The sequence below is a fragment of the Copadichromis virginalis genome, linkage group LG10 (genome assembly GCF_057382275.1).
Source record: "Copadichromis virginalis isolate Kocher_CV1m ecotype Utaka linkage group LG10, C_Virginalis_male_GT1.1, whole genome shotgun sequence".
NCBI lineage: Eukaryota > Metazoa > Chordata > Actinopteri > Cichliformes > Cichlidae > Copadichromis > Copadichromis virginalis.
Window position 1 is genome coordinate 32,206,731 of NC_140627.1, and position 14,833 is coordinate 32,221,563.

The 14,833-nt window shown below is 42.1% G+C and overlaps 1 protein-coding gene across 2 annotated transcripts in view; it reads left to right on the forward strand.

Moving 5' to 3' along the window:
* Positions 1-14,833, forward strand: part of sgcd (sarcoglycan, delta (dystrophin-associated glycoprotein)) — a 431,268-nt gene that overhangs the window by 262,345 nt on the left and 154,090 nt on the right. For both annotated transcript variants that reach the window (XM_085471058.1, XM_085471056.1), the window contains one exon: positions 7,897-8,082. In XM_085471058.1, the coding sequence (XP_085327184.1) occupies positions 7,897-8,082 (186 nt within the window). The remainder of the gene's footprint in view (positions 1-7,896; positions 8,083-14,833) is intronic.

A 14,833-nucleotide genomic window follows, 5' to 3' on the forward strand; every position in this document is an offset into this window, starting at 1 on the left:
GGCCACTTTCATGAGTAAATCATATAAGCCTTATAAGATTCACTATATGAAGTAGGCCAAATCTGAAGCAAGTCTTCTATAAGTTTTTACTATTTCTTTTCCATATGGGTAGTTGTGGATGATTACTATACCTTTCTAATGTGACGTTGTTATCCCTGGCTCTCTTTCTCTCTCTCTCTCCCTCCCGCTCTGTTCCTGTGCTACTGCAAGCAGTGTTGCCAACTCCTCAGTAAGGAAAATCGCTATTGGCTGTCCTAAAAGTCGCTAGAAGTCGCTAAATGACGTCATCGCCTAATTTGCATAATTGGTCATGCTAAATGGTAAATGGCCTGTATTTGTATAGCGCTTTACTAGTCCCTAAGGACCCCAAAGCGCTTTACATATCCAGTCATCCACCCATTCACGCACACATTCACACACTGGTGATGGCAAGCTACATTGTAGCCACAGCCACCCTGGGGCGCACTGACAGAGGCGATGCTAATCTAATTGTAACCTATGTTGTTGGAGAGAGAAATAACATCGTGGAAGAGACATAAAGTGAGTAAAAAACGTCCTAAATGCATTTAGAGTTTATTTAGAACTACAAATTAAATTTATTTTAGCAATTATTGTTTTTTTTAATGTCACAATTCCAACCCTGCTCCTTTACCCGGGCTTGGACTGGCAAAAGTGACCCGAAATAGGCACTCTGGTGGAGTTACTCTGTGTGTGTGTTTATAAGTAGTTTTAAACCTTGTGATCTACAAAACAGCATAAGAGTAAAAAAGTAAAAGAAGAACTGACTGCGTTACAGCACCCGCTGCTTGTTGAGTGTGCTTGCTAGCACAGATTTTGGTATTCACATTTTTCTTTAAAAAAATAATAGTGTGTTGAGATACCGTGCATAACCGATACGATTCTTCCTCCTGGCGTAGAGGAGAACAGTTTTGCCAAATTATCCTAATCATGTGCTCAACAATGCTGTCAACAGGCCTGCTAAAGCCACTTAAATAACAAAGAGGTGAAGAATAAACCTTCTTTATAGTTGTATCCAATTATAAAAGAAAAGGAAGTTACTCAGCTGTTTAAGTATTCATTATGCCCTGCAGTCAGGCCTGGCTCTGGGCCTGGCTTCACGCCTATATGGCAGAATAAACTAGTAAAATTGGTTGCTTTCTTCTTCTTTTTATATTTATTGTTTAATCGATAAAAAGCAGCTGTGTCTGATTGTGGGCAGGTCACACCTTTCATTACACTATTTACTGTTATTTGTAAGTATTGTTTCATCTGTAATGGGCCAGTGAGACGGTGCAGTGTGGTGCAGCACTGAGTGCATGGCCTTAGTGTTAATGAGGGGCAACAAAGTGGGACAAAAGGCTGAACTGCTGGAGCACTTAAGAATACGGGTCAAAAAACCCTTTATTTACCAAGTGCAATAACTGCACAACCATTTAACCTACTGACACTGAACAGAAACATAAAAGGTGCTTCTGGTTCGTTTATCTCGCCAACATAATACATCTTCTGCCTTTGCCTTCAAACAAACCTGACTAATCTAATTACACAAATCAAAAAACAATCATGAAGCTATAGTGGAAAGGGTGTGCAGAGCCCGCACATTCAGAGAGACAACTGCAAATTAGCCTGAACACACACGTCCATGTGTGATGTCAGAGCTCCGTGAAGTGAAAACGTGTGGCCAGTGTAGCAAAAACAGCAGCAAAGTTCACGTTGGTGTAAACTGGACTGAGTAAATAGATCACGACTTTCTCTCAGGAGACACGGGGTCTTCTTCAAAGTAAAACAACAAGCGATGTTGATTTTATTAAAAATTTGTGTAGAAAGGGTTTAGGATTAAAATTATTCCATAGCTTGTGATATCACGATAACATGATTGGTCAGCTAATGGTCCAAGAGACCATTGGTCCAACAATACCAACAGACTGTGACGCACAGACCCTTAAACCCATAAAGAGAAGCCGCCTTTCTTCATTTCCATGCTCATAGATGACATACCGTGTTAGAGCGTGAGTGAGACGGGGCTGTCGCTCCCAGCCTGTCAGTTTCGAACATGCAGGATTGTTTTTGTGAATCAGAAACATCATCTGTTCCCTTTTAGTTCCCAAACCTAATGTGTGAAACACTAGAGTCGCCACCACACCTCCAGCCTTCTAACACAGACATTCCAGGTGTCCAGAAGGAGACGGAGCCGAGTCTGACTACCAAAAATACCCACTTTCTTTCACTTACTCTGTATTTAAACATTAGTTGTTATTCGTCCCCGGCTTGCTCCCTGCACCCCCAACCCATGGTAGCCAGGTTCCTGCAGTGATAGTTGGATGATGCAGTATTAAATTACCTAAATAGTGTCGATAGCAAACATTGTTAGTTTATTTTGTTTGTGAATACATATTTTATTGGAATGCCTCATATCTAAATACTTCCTGAACGAAAGCCTGTTTAGATGGGAGGCAGCTTTCATCAGAGTTTCATCACATTTCTTCTGCTCTTTGCGCCCACTGACTTTCACTGCATCACTGCTGATCTCTGATGGTCTTGTTGAGTTTTACAAAAGGAGCTGAAAAACTGAGGCTGTGGTGCTCCAACTAAAGAAAACGCTTGAGCTTCGTCTGTCTGGAGGTTAAAGCGGACCTTTTCCAGTCATTTCCAGGTTTTTTGTTTGTTTTTCTACCAGAGCAGCTTTGCATGATTCACAGTTCAAAATAATCCTTATTTGAATCATACTGGGAATTGATCCTACTCTGCTCAGGATGTCTTCACTCTGTGAAACCACACAGAGCCAAAAATAAAAGCAGAAATTCTACAATACTCATCTCATAATTGAGCTGTGTTCAATATGAGCATCTGTCATTGCAACAGTAACATTAACACAACAGAAAACAGGGAAAAGCACAATAGGTTCCCTTAAATGACCAACAGTCTGGGAAGTGTTTGCTTTGCATTCAGCTGATTACGATTTATTTCCACTTGCTTGTTTACTCACACATTGAAATGGCCAATAAACTCCCTCTGGCTGTCAGCCATTCCATGTATTCAAACATTTTGAGGCATGCAAGCCCCAATAATAGCCAATCCACTGGCAGCAGCCATCGGGTCCTGGTACCGATCCACATGTTGTCTATAAAAGTCCTAATGTGGAGCTGCCCGACTATTTGGCAGCAGGAATGACCAATAACATTTAGTAAAACCTCATTTCTCTCTCTAATCAGGGACAGACTTTGTTTTTCCACAATTGGGTTTTCTTCAGGGTCTCTGAATGAATAGTTGGCTGAACAAGTGGCACCACTGGAAAGCAGCCGTGAAGGGAAAAAGACTCAAAGGCCAATGATTTTGATTTGCCTCCAATTTGCCACTTATTTTCTTCCTCCCTAGCTCTTCGGCTCCACTTTCTTAACGTGCACACACACACACACCTCCGCTCTGATGAGATTGGCCATTATTTTTGCTTGAACCCAGCCCCATATTCGTTTCTCAGTCAGCCACTAGCCTAAGAGGTTATTGGAAAGCTATCAGAACTCTTTGTGCATGGATGGAAATTGTGTAGAAAGCACAGAGGAGAGAGCCGTTATATTTCATCACTGCAGTGCATTTATTTGATTTGTGATATACTTTGTGAGGCGAGTAGATCCACAGCGTAATACTGTAGATGTAAAGGAATAAGAACCCACTAACGCAATGTGCACTTTCCTGAAACTTTGAAAACCATTAGCAATTTGTTATTGCGTTTGAATTTTTGAATAATGTTGCCATCTGTCTGTCGAGCCGCCGTGTTCTGAGATATAAACAGAAAGGTTCCCCTCGGCGTCGGTACTTGACAGCCAATAACTGGATACCAAGAAGTAACAGCCTGTTTTTAAGGAGTGGAAACGTCTGCATTTAGAGGTTGGAAGGGTGGTGGTGGTGGAGGTTTGTCTGCCAGGGGACCAGCCAGGAGTCCAGTTTCTGTAATAAATTGTTTGTTTAGTTTTTTGACATTTCTTTGATTGACTCAACTTTTGCAGTTACTTCATTAGTGTGAGGAAAAGATGATGGTGGAAAGAAACCACAGGATGAGGTTCAGGGTTACATCTCATAATTAGACCTAAGTGTGATCTGAAGAGAGTCCTGTATCAGTGCTGCTGTAAGCCCAAATCATCGTGGCACAGACACCAAATAAAAAGAAAAGAAACACCATTCACTTCAGCAATTATCCTTCAGCGCATACAGGTGGGAGGTGGAGTCTCAGTGGGGGGCATTGTTTCTGTAGTTGTTCCTGCTTGCTGCAGACGTTGCTTCACCCTTCACCACCCTGACTGGAAACACATTCAGTACAGAAGCATTCAGATCGTGGAAGGTTTTTTCTGAAATGTGACACATTTACACATGAATGGATGGGAACACACACACACTTCTCCATCTGACTTGATGCTGGTGTCACTGGGAGACTTGCTTTCCTGCCAAGCTGCCGAGGCTGTCGTCTCCACAACACCTGGAGAAGCTTGGCAACTCCTGAAGCATTCTGTGTGCGTTTGTGGGGGTTTTTCTTCAAGGATTTTTTCAGTTCAGTTTGTTTTGTTTCTGCAAAGCAGATTTTGTGGGAGTTGCACAAAACCACATCAAATCAAGATATTAGCTTTATTTCTGAATGAAATTGAAAGTTGAGTGGCGTGGCCCGAGGATTTGGGGGAATTAGAAAGTGTTTTTATTCACTTCAACTCAGCTTCATCTCAAAGTTTATTCACTACTTGTTTCCAAATTTCTTTCTGAAGACTTTAACTCTGCGCAAACTTCTTTAATTTTCTCAGCTTAACAAATGTTTGTGTGTTTTCATAATCGGGATTCTTTTTGTAAACAAATGTCATTTGAACTGGATTCTGTTGAAACGGGTGATTGGACAGGACAGCGGTTTGTCTGCCATGACTCGCAGCCATATTTGGAAGGGCTTCTTGCAGATGGAAGCAGAAAAGCAAGTGTTGTGCAGGATGAGGGGCATCATTAATTCCCTCTCCCAGGCTCTGCGAGGATATTGCCAGAGAGCTGATCAAACAGCCTTGGCCACTTTTGGCTCATGCAGCTGTTGGTCGTTGTGTTCGTGCCCGTGTTTTATGTTTTGAACCAAAGATTCGGGCACTGGTGGTAAACTGCGAGGTCAGCCTCAGATAATCAAGGGTGAACCTGTGATTTTGTCTATACAGATAACTTGTAATTACCACACTGCAGTAATGTAATTAAAAAATAAATAAAATGGATTCTTATCTTTGGTCACCGATGTCCAGGATTCAGATGAAGGAATGAGCAGAGCAACTGAAAATTCCCTCTCTCCTTCTCTATGGGGACGCAGAAGAGCAGCAGCCAGTGGCCTGAAGCTCATTTCTGCTGCTTGTATCTGCAGCCTGATTTTTTTTATTTATTTATTTATTTTTTGGTCGGTATTCACGACTTGAGGCTATAGATGAGCGTGAAAACCTAAATAGACTAAACTGACATTCGCCTTCAGGCTAATCTCTTCCCTCTGTGCCTTCTCACTGTGGTGGAGGGCTTTGAGTGATTTTCAGAGTGGACTATGTACAGGAAGAGCTATAGAGGTCCCTCGGCCCGTACATCACACACGGCCTTGGGGTTTTGATCCCAGCTGCCAAAAGACCTCAGGGTTGGTGTCGTGTTTGTGTAACGGCCCCTGATATTTCACGCAGAAATGGGCAGAGTTCCTTTGACATTTTCTGTGGCTTTTCAAGTCCAGTTCATCCAGTGGAAGCATTTGTATCCTCAGTTCTTCAGAAACTCAAATGTCTCTGGTGCTTATTGATAATAATAATTGATAATTGAAATAAGCAGACAAGATGATCACAGCTTCACGGGTGAGATTAAGGAAGGTGGCCAATTCAGAGCCAGAAAAACAAGGAGAAAATTTGCCACGAGGATAATAACCTTCAGCTTTTTTGCACTTAAAACTAGTAAGATTCACAGTTACACACACCCCTACATGAATGTGTGTGTGTGTCCACTTTAAATGCTATTTTAGAACCATCTCCGTTTGGATAGCTTTGCGCCTCGCTTGGCTTTTGTTTATTCTCACACTGCTTATTTCAAGCTTATCTATCAGCCTGGACGTTGCTAAGCTGCACCTCTTCAGCTCTCTGCATCTTCCCCTCACACAGAAATGAAAATCGGACCATACACAATGAGATTTCCCCATTTTTGCTGACTGGTGTTTTGGAGTCTCCTCTGTAGCCTTCAGCACTCTCACCGGGGCCCTGTCTTGTGCCATTTGTTTCAGTTAGCGGGTAATGTGTGTGGTTGTCAAAAACAATTGGCTTGGGTGGTGTGAGGCACGCACTCCAAAGCGCAACCGACAGTAAATTGTATTTTTCCACAGAGTTATTAGGCCATTATTATGGCGCTAGAAGTGAACAATGCCTCCTCATCATCAAAGGCAGACAATTAGAATCATCATTAATCGCTGCTATCGGCACATCAATGGGGCAAGGGGTTATAATGGAGTTATAGACCACTTATGGGGTAATCAATCAATGGGATTGCTAACTAAACTCTCTTTCATTGTGCCAAGGACTGAGTGGCCAGTCAGTGACTCAAATGAGAGCTATTGGATAGGAGTATGTGAGAGGAATGTTTACGGCATGTTATTTGTAGTAATGTTCAGTTGTGTCCAATCTCTTATCTTAAAGTCATTTTCCTCTGTGGCTCCGCAGAGCTGCATCCAAGCAATCATAGTCAGCTCCATCCTGCAGCCCCAAGGGGCTACAATAATGGCTGAATACATAAAGGCCAGATTAGAGTAAATTGATGCTGTTATTGCTGTTCCACACCAGCACCAGTGGAACATTTAGCAGCTAAACAGGCAGACAGTTTTCTCAGGAGACGGTGAAGACCCAATAAGAGCTCAAAGACAAACGATGATTGGACCGTGATGAATAGAAATGTTGCTCTTTTGCCTAATGAATGCTGAAATATTTACCATTACTGTTTGAAAGATGTTGCGTCAGTGCGACCAAAACATGTTTTTGATGCCAGTGGTGCTGAAAAGGCCACCCGCGCTAATCCAACACTTCATTGGTTACTTCTTGCTGAGACTGACTTTGAAAACTTCCATAAAGCTTGGTGGCATTCGGTAAGGTACATTTGGGTACAGTGAACTCATGTTCAAGAAACCAGTTTGAGATGATGTTTGATTTGTGACGTGACGTATTAACCTGCTGCAAACGTCCTTTATCTGATTTTGGTGAGCTTGTATGAACTGCACCCTCCGTTTCAGCTAACAGGGATGGTGTTCTGCTGCTGTAGCTCGTCTGCTTCAAGGCTTAAAATGTTGTTTCTGCAAAGATGCTCTTCTGCTCACCTTCATCGTGGTTATTTGAGTTACTGAAGTCAAAATCCCAGATTAAACCTGAAGTTATCCAGCCAAGTCCTGCTTTATACTTTAGGCCTCTGGAAGAATCCTGTGTGAAGCCAAATGTCAGAAATGACTATTTTTTTGCAGTTTGTGAAGCACATTTACCCACTGACTAAATACACGGTGCTTATTTTAGGAGTGGGTCCTAAAACTGAGAGGGGAGTGGATTGCCCGTTTTGTACTTGTGATGTTTTATGTAGTTGGTTTTGTGCTGTTTGGTTTTATTTGCCTTTCACAGATCTGTGACTACTGCAGCTTTAATGCAGCTTTAACTACGCAGATGCCCTGTAATCTCTTCAGATGAAACGGCAGCCCACAGGGGACAAAAACACAGCATCATGACACTTATTTGCCTTATAAAAGCTATCCAAATAAACAATGTTGTCAGTGCGAACCGGGCTTTCATCAAACCCCAGAGAAACAGTCTTGTTAGCAGTACGCAACCCTAAGGTCAGCGTGCTGCCCTCGGCTATAATCCTTTCTTATTCTCTGTCTCCTCTCAGATGACCCAAGAACAGTGCACTCATAGGAACAATGTCCAGAGTTCAGAGAAACCACAAGTGTACAAAGTGGGAATATACGGCTGGAGGAAACGCTGCCTTTACTTCTTCGTCCTGCTGCTGATGATCCTGATCCTGATCAACTTGGCACTAACTATCTGGATCCTCAAAGTCATGAACTTCACCATAGTAAGTTGCACCTTTTCAGCATTTGCGTGCTGCTGGCGTTTCCTCACATGACCTTAAAATGCTCGTTTTACAGTCATCACACCGCTTAGATTTCCTCCTTACATGTGAGTGAAACGTCTACATCACATCTACATCTTAACTTCCGCCATAACTGGGTCTCCATCTTAACCCTACACCACCACCTTCTACATGACCCGACGTGAACCTCCTGAGAAATAAAAGTACACGTCGGGTCAGCGCGTACCACAGCGACCTGAATGGCGTGGAAGGTTGCGGTGTAGCGATAAAAGGAGTTTTGTAAGTTATGATGTAAAGCTCAAATCAACCTTTATGTTACATGAAATATGAAGCTAATGATGGCCCATTCAGAATCATTAGATACTTAGCCTTTGAGGTTCATCTCTGTAACCGCGCGACATTTAAACCTCTGCTTCACTCCGGTGCTGTGCTTTTATTTATTATTTATTCGTAACACATCAGGGCTCGCTTGTTCATAAGCTCCAGATGTGATAGCTTTTTAAATTTTCATGCAGTTGATTGCACTCTTTGTTGGTGAAATGCTCGGCAGATCGACTGCCTCTGCAGGTGGTTTGAGTGATGAGAGAAACGTCAGGCGTCTCGGACTTGTTTTGAAATTACAGCTAATTTCAGAAACTGTCTTTATACGACTTCTCTGTATAACTCCATTTTCAGCTGCGGTCCTTTTTTCTTCTGCTCCTCCTTTGCAACTTGTCTCCATCTTGTAAAAAAACAAAAACAATCACAAAACAATTTGTTCTCACCACACAGACTGCGTTTTGTCTAACTGAACCTGATCTAAAGGATAAAACCTGAACTGTAAAGCTGTCGCCCTCCTCCTCCTCCTCCTCCTCCTCCTCCTCCCGGAGCTCCTCCGTGCTACCACTACATCAAACAAAACAAACGCTTGGAGCTCCGCTTTTTCACATATGAATAACTTTACCGGAGAATCACACAGCAGACTAATTTGCATCAAGATTGCTCTATTTTCTGTGCTAAGCAGGCACTGCCGGATTGTTTTCATACAGCACTTTCCACAGATCCCATTTGCTAAGCAGTATTTTTATATATTTAACGTAGATGAGCTTTCACTCTGTTGCAGACATTTAGTGTCATTGTCTGCTCATATCCAAGTGGAAGTCTTTAACAACAGATCTGAACTGCTAATGTTATCTGAACCACAGGCCTGTTAGTATCCCAGCCTCCTTCATGGCAAAAAAACAGTTCATTTAGATTCAATTCAGTTTTGCTTACATAGTAAAAAATCACCCAACAGTCTCCTCAATGCATTTTATATTGTGAGGTAAAGACCCTAACAAGCACCAGGTGACAGTGGGAAAGAAAACTCCCTTTTAACAGGAAGAAGCCTCCTGCACGACCAAGGAGGGGCGGGGCCATGTGCCACGTGCAGTTAGGGGTGAGCGGAGGACGACAGGACAAGGACACACTGTGCAAGAGAGACAGAGATTATTAATAACTATTGCAGAGTGGTGTATAAACAGTGCATCATGGGAAGCCCACAGCAGCCTGGACCTACTGCAGCGTGAAAACGGGAGGATTCAGGGTTACCTGATCCTGCCTTAACGATATACTTTATTAAAAAGGAAAGTTTTAAACGTAGTGAGGGTGTCTGTCTCCTGAATCCAAACTGGCACCAGTGTCACCAGTGTAACCAGCAGTCATGCTCCCATGCACAGCAGATCCTGTCTAACCTCTTTTATCGATTAACGCTTCAGATCTATTTTTGGCTTCATGATGCAAATTGTTAACATCGCTGGATGTCGGTCATTGCCGGTCCGCTTCACTGATGGGGGATTTCCCTCGTGTGTTAATGAGCATAATGTAAGCTTAGAGAAATTAAAACAGCTGACTGTTCTAATCAAAGGCCGAGCTGAGATCTGGCCCGTGTTTGATGCAGGGTTTTCTTTTTGTGTCATTCTTCGCACAGTTCAAATCGCACCGGGAGCATTTCAGCAGTGGGCCGTTTAGTCAGCATGGGGTCTTTCATTCTGGAGCTTGACCGGATTCTCTTTGCGTTTCTCTGTCTGACTTCCTGCCCTCCAGCTCTGCAAAGCTTGAAGTGGCTTCTGTGGAAAACAGACCGGACGCTGCTTTAAGTGGCACAGAGCAGAGAGCGGTTCTGGGACGCTTGTGAAATGCGCTTCAGAGCGTTTGGTGGAATAAGGAACGAATATCAGCTCCAGCTTCAGAGCTGTGAGGCGATGCAGTCGTGCCTGATGTGTGTTGCTGGGGTTAACTCACAGACAGTAATGATTCAGTACTCAGTAGCCTCTCAGTTTGATGCACCACTTAACTTGAGAGAGCACAGAAAGAGCAAGTAATTATTTTATGCTGATGAATTAATGTGGGAGTACTCCCTGCCTGGGCTGTATGAGGCATCTTTCACTACTCGGTGATATTTTCTAATCCTTAACTACTTTGTGCTGCTCGTCGGCAGGTCCTGACTTAATCAGGGACCACTCATGATAAAGCGGTCAGTGTACTCATTATCACATAATTCATGATATTCATGAATCATTTCTGATTTATCAATATAGATCAGTTTGTTCTCGTCATTATCTACAATCCTGAAATCCACTAAGAATCACTGGAAATACGCCGCTCATTAATTACGGAGTAATGTATCGGCTCCTGAATCTTTTCGTTTAATGCGTGATTGAATACTCATGTTTACACTGGTTTGTTTGTTTCAGTGCTAACAAACCCTGGAAATCCTCACTCACTAGTTTTTGTACCAAAAACACGAAACATAAAGAGCTTACATGATCGCCATGATCACTAAGACCTACAGCCGTCATCGTGATCGACCAAAACAACACGAATGTGCTGCGTTTGTGCACTTTTATCTGCAACTGACACTCGGAGAGCACGTCTCAACCGAATGGTGTCGCAGCTGAAGGTGAACATGTTTGCAGATGATGCAGTGGTTGTTGCTTTGCTCACAGAAGATGAAACACGACGTTGTGCACACGCAAGTGAGTTTTTTAGTTGTCAAATACGGCAACAATTCCACTTTATTTCACCTGGAGGCTGCAGCAGTCGATGGCCTGCTCCCTGCCTATCATTCATTCGTACTCTGTGTTATTGCCTGGTGTCGTGCGCTGCCCATCGATAGAACAAGTACAATAAGAATGTTCACATGTCCGCTAAGACTGCACGTCAACAACAAGACGGTCAACACAGCTTTGATCTGAGTGGCGGAGAAAGGCTTTTATTGTCTTGAAGAACATTGCAGTTAACTGTATGGAGTGTCTTTCATCGTGATGTGTTTTCTGTTTTGTATTTATCGGAGAGTTTCCACAGACAGAGGAGAGACGGATAATAACTCACTTATGTAATCATAAATCTCTTACGCTGAAGAAGAGCTTCTTGCTCACAGCTGTCAGCCTGATAAACTCTGGACACTAACAGCCACACACAAAGATGAGATGAAACGGGTAAGATTTCATTTATTTATTTTTATAGGTTATCATGCAATTATTTTACATTTCACCAGACTGGGCTGTGTGAGGTTCACCAGCTCTGCTGCCTTTCTGCAGTCGATCCTAGAATCTAAATTTGATACCGAAAAGGAAAATACTGGAGACCATTTTCAAAACATGACATACAATAAAACCAGTAAGTTAAAAAGGGCAAAAACACTAAAAAGACAATGTTTTTGGCCATTTTTCAGCAGGTATATCATGGTTCTGATGACTTCTGGTGGTGCTTTACTTTCACTGCTGCTCAGACAGAGTTGGTGAGGTAGGCTGCCACTGCTTCTGTCCAGGTGATTCTTGACTTTCATCAGCTTCAATCTTGGACTTGAAGAGATTGAAATTTGCCGTCTCACCTGTTTTATCATCAGCAAATACAACAAATCAAATTTAGAATTTTTGTTTTTATAGCAAAGACTTTACAAAAGTCTTTTATATTAACAAAAAACAGCATCATCAAAGCAACAAACTAAAAGGTTCTGTTGAAGATGTGTAATCTAATATCTACTGTATGTGCTCGTGCGCATCTTTAATCCCACTTAACTATTTGGCAGTTCATGTTTTTTATACATCACAAATTGTGTGCGTAATAAATGTTAAACTGATCCTTACACAGCCCAGCTCATCCAAATCAACCGCGTTGCTCTCTCTAAGACTCCGAGATGAGCTTTAAGTGCCTCAGACTGTTCCTCTTTCCCTTCTCTCCCGTTTATTTCTCCTTGCTGTTGTCGTCTGTCTCCCTGCTTAGTAATCCACTGTCCCTGTGACGAGTCAGATGCAACAGAGTACAAGACACATTTTCAGTACACTGCACATAGAAACACGTGCGCGCACAACACATGGCCGCTGCTGTGAATAAAACATGAAGTCTGCTTCACAGCGGGGCTTTAATATGAGATCTACATAAATCAGAAAGCAGTTTCTCTGAAGCTGAGCCGTATGTTCTGACAGAGCTGCACAGGGAATGTTAGAATGTTTTTAATGCGTCACCCTGCTGAGTATAGAATAAGGAAATCATTTGAAATGTGGTAGATGGTTTTCAAAAGGGAAGGACTTAAAGTCGCAGCAAACCAAGGAAAGACACGTCTGCTTCCACCTCCAGCTCCAATCAGCAAGTCCCTCTGACAGAGGTGGACCCCACAACAAATTAAACATTAATTATTATTTTTATTAGAACTATATTCCACCTGACGTCCTATGTGCCAATGTAGGTTCTCCTGGTCGAAAGAAGAATTGGTTTGGTGGCTTTCACCACCTACGGTCATCCAGGAAGTTAGTCCCTGTTTTTCTTTTTAGCATTTCTGTAGCAGGTGAGGTTTTTCCGGGCCCCACGTCCTACCCTCCTCTTTTTTTTAATCTGGGTTTGGGACTGGCAGTGGCGGAAAAGATGGCGCTGGGTAGGGCGCGCTCTATGCAAACCACCAACCAACATCACCAGTCAGGCAGAGGAAAGCAAAAGAGAGAAACACCTGGTGACGGACCTCGAGGCAGAAGCACAAAAGATGGGCTACACCTGGATGCAACTAGAAAAAATGGTCCAGGACAAATCTCTGGAGATCTGCCTTTGGTGGCCACACCCTCGGACGGGCAGTATTAGTAGTAGTACTATATTGAACCACCTAACATGCTTTTCAGGTGCAGCTTGCAGCCCTGTCTCAGTATTTATTTGGTCCAGGACACAAAAGCTAAGCGGCTAACAAAAGCTAGCCAGTGCTCACAGTTCAGCCCTGTTCTTACTTTCTTTTACTCTCGTCCAGTGAAGTCCAGAAAACAATTCATACAAAAATATAAAGACTTATGTGAAAAGGCTCTTGCATATATGGCAGAGCTGCTGACACCTTATTTACTATTTATTTATTCATTATTATGATTATTATTGAAATTAAATATCCAAAAGCCAGATGAAGGAGAGGAGTATGGCTGGATGGGGAGAAGGAGGTTTGTATTTTGCAAATTCAATGCAGAATGCATAATTTATTTTAAGAAAGTTAACCTAGTTTTTCACTATAAAGAGTGTGATCAGAATAAAAAAATATCCAACACTGGTTTATGTTTTACAACCTTTTCACAGTAAAGAAAGAGGCTGGTCTAGAAACTTTTAGTAATATCTTTAAAATAAAAAACAGCACAAACCAAAGTTTTCACAGCACAAACGTTTGACATCAATTGTGTTTGATTTGAAGACAGTGGGGGTCCACGAGACTCAAACACTTGTTTATCTTTACAATAAAAAACTGAAGTATTTTCAACTTTAACAGACTGCAAGTTTGGAAACTTCACCAAATAACTACCTACTTTAACTGCTAAACCAAAGTGTTATATTACATGTTTTAACAAAAAAACGTTATTTAATTAAACACTAAACTGCACTGGGTTCTTTCTCCCGTATACGATGATCAGAGTTCTTCAAAGGTCAGCATTTACACAAATCTGAATTCAAACCTGATCTCTCCTCATCAAAGGTAATTAAAGACGTCGTAGGGACGCCACGTCCAGCACAGCGTCTGCTGTTTAATCCAGAGTCAAATTATCACTTTTAATTCTTACATTTTTTTTAATCAAATCAATGAATGTATTCAAATTAGCTGTGCTGAGCAGGAACAGGAGGTTTAGTGTAAATGTTTCATTTCTGCATAACTCCGTCACTTCCAGACTGCAATAATAGAAACGTGTGAATAATGAATATGGACAAGCAGTGGACATGAGGGAGACGGATGCTTGTGTGCGCAGGAGGCTCTGAGGTTACTTAGTAATGCACAGCGAGCGCCCCTTAATCAAAGTTTAACCTTTGTCGTACTGTGTCGGTATGCATGCCAAAATTTGGCACTAAATGTTTGTACACATGAGCTTTTTTTTTTTTTTACTATTAATGTGAATTTTATATTGCCACTTAGTGACCTGCATAAATGTCTCATAGCAAAACATCAAATCCTCCTACATTTAGCCTTAATGCCTTTCACTCTTACAAAAAATGGCTGTAGATAGTTTTCTCTTGTTGTTTCTTGTTGTTGTTGCCTGGATGGTCTTTAAACAACCTCCTTCCAACAGCACCCTGCATGTATGATTGTTAAGAGTTAAGAGTTATAGGCCTGGCGTCAGTGGCGACCAGTCGTTTGCTACACTGCAGGTGGACATTTCTTACTTTTAAGGTGGAATTGCCAGAGATCTCTTTAAATTTAGGCCACTTTTTGTAGTTTTGTCTCTGTGCACCAGCACGGTAACTTTTAAATCAAATC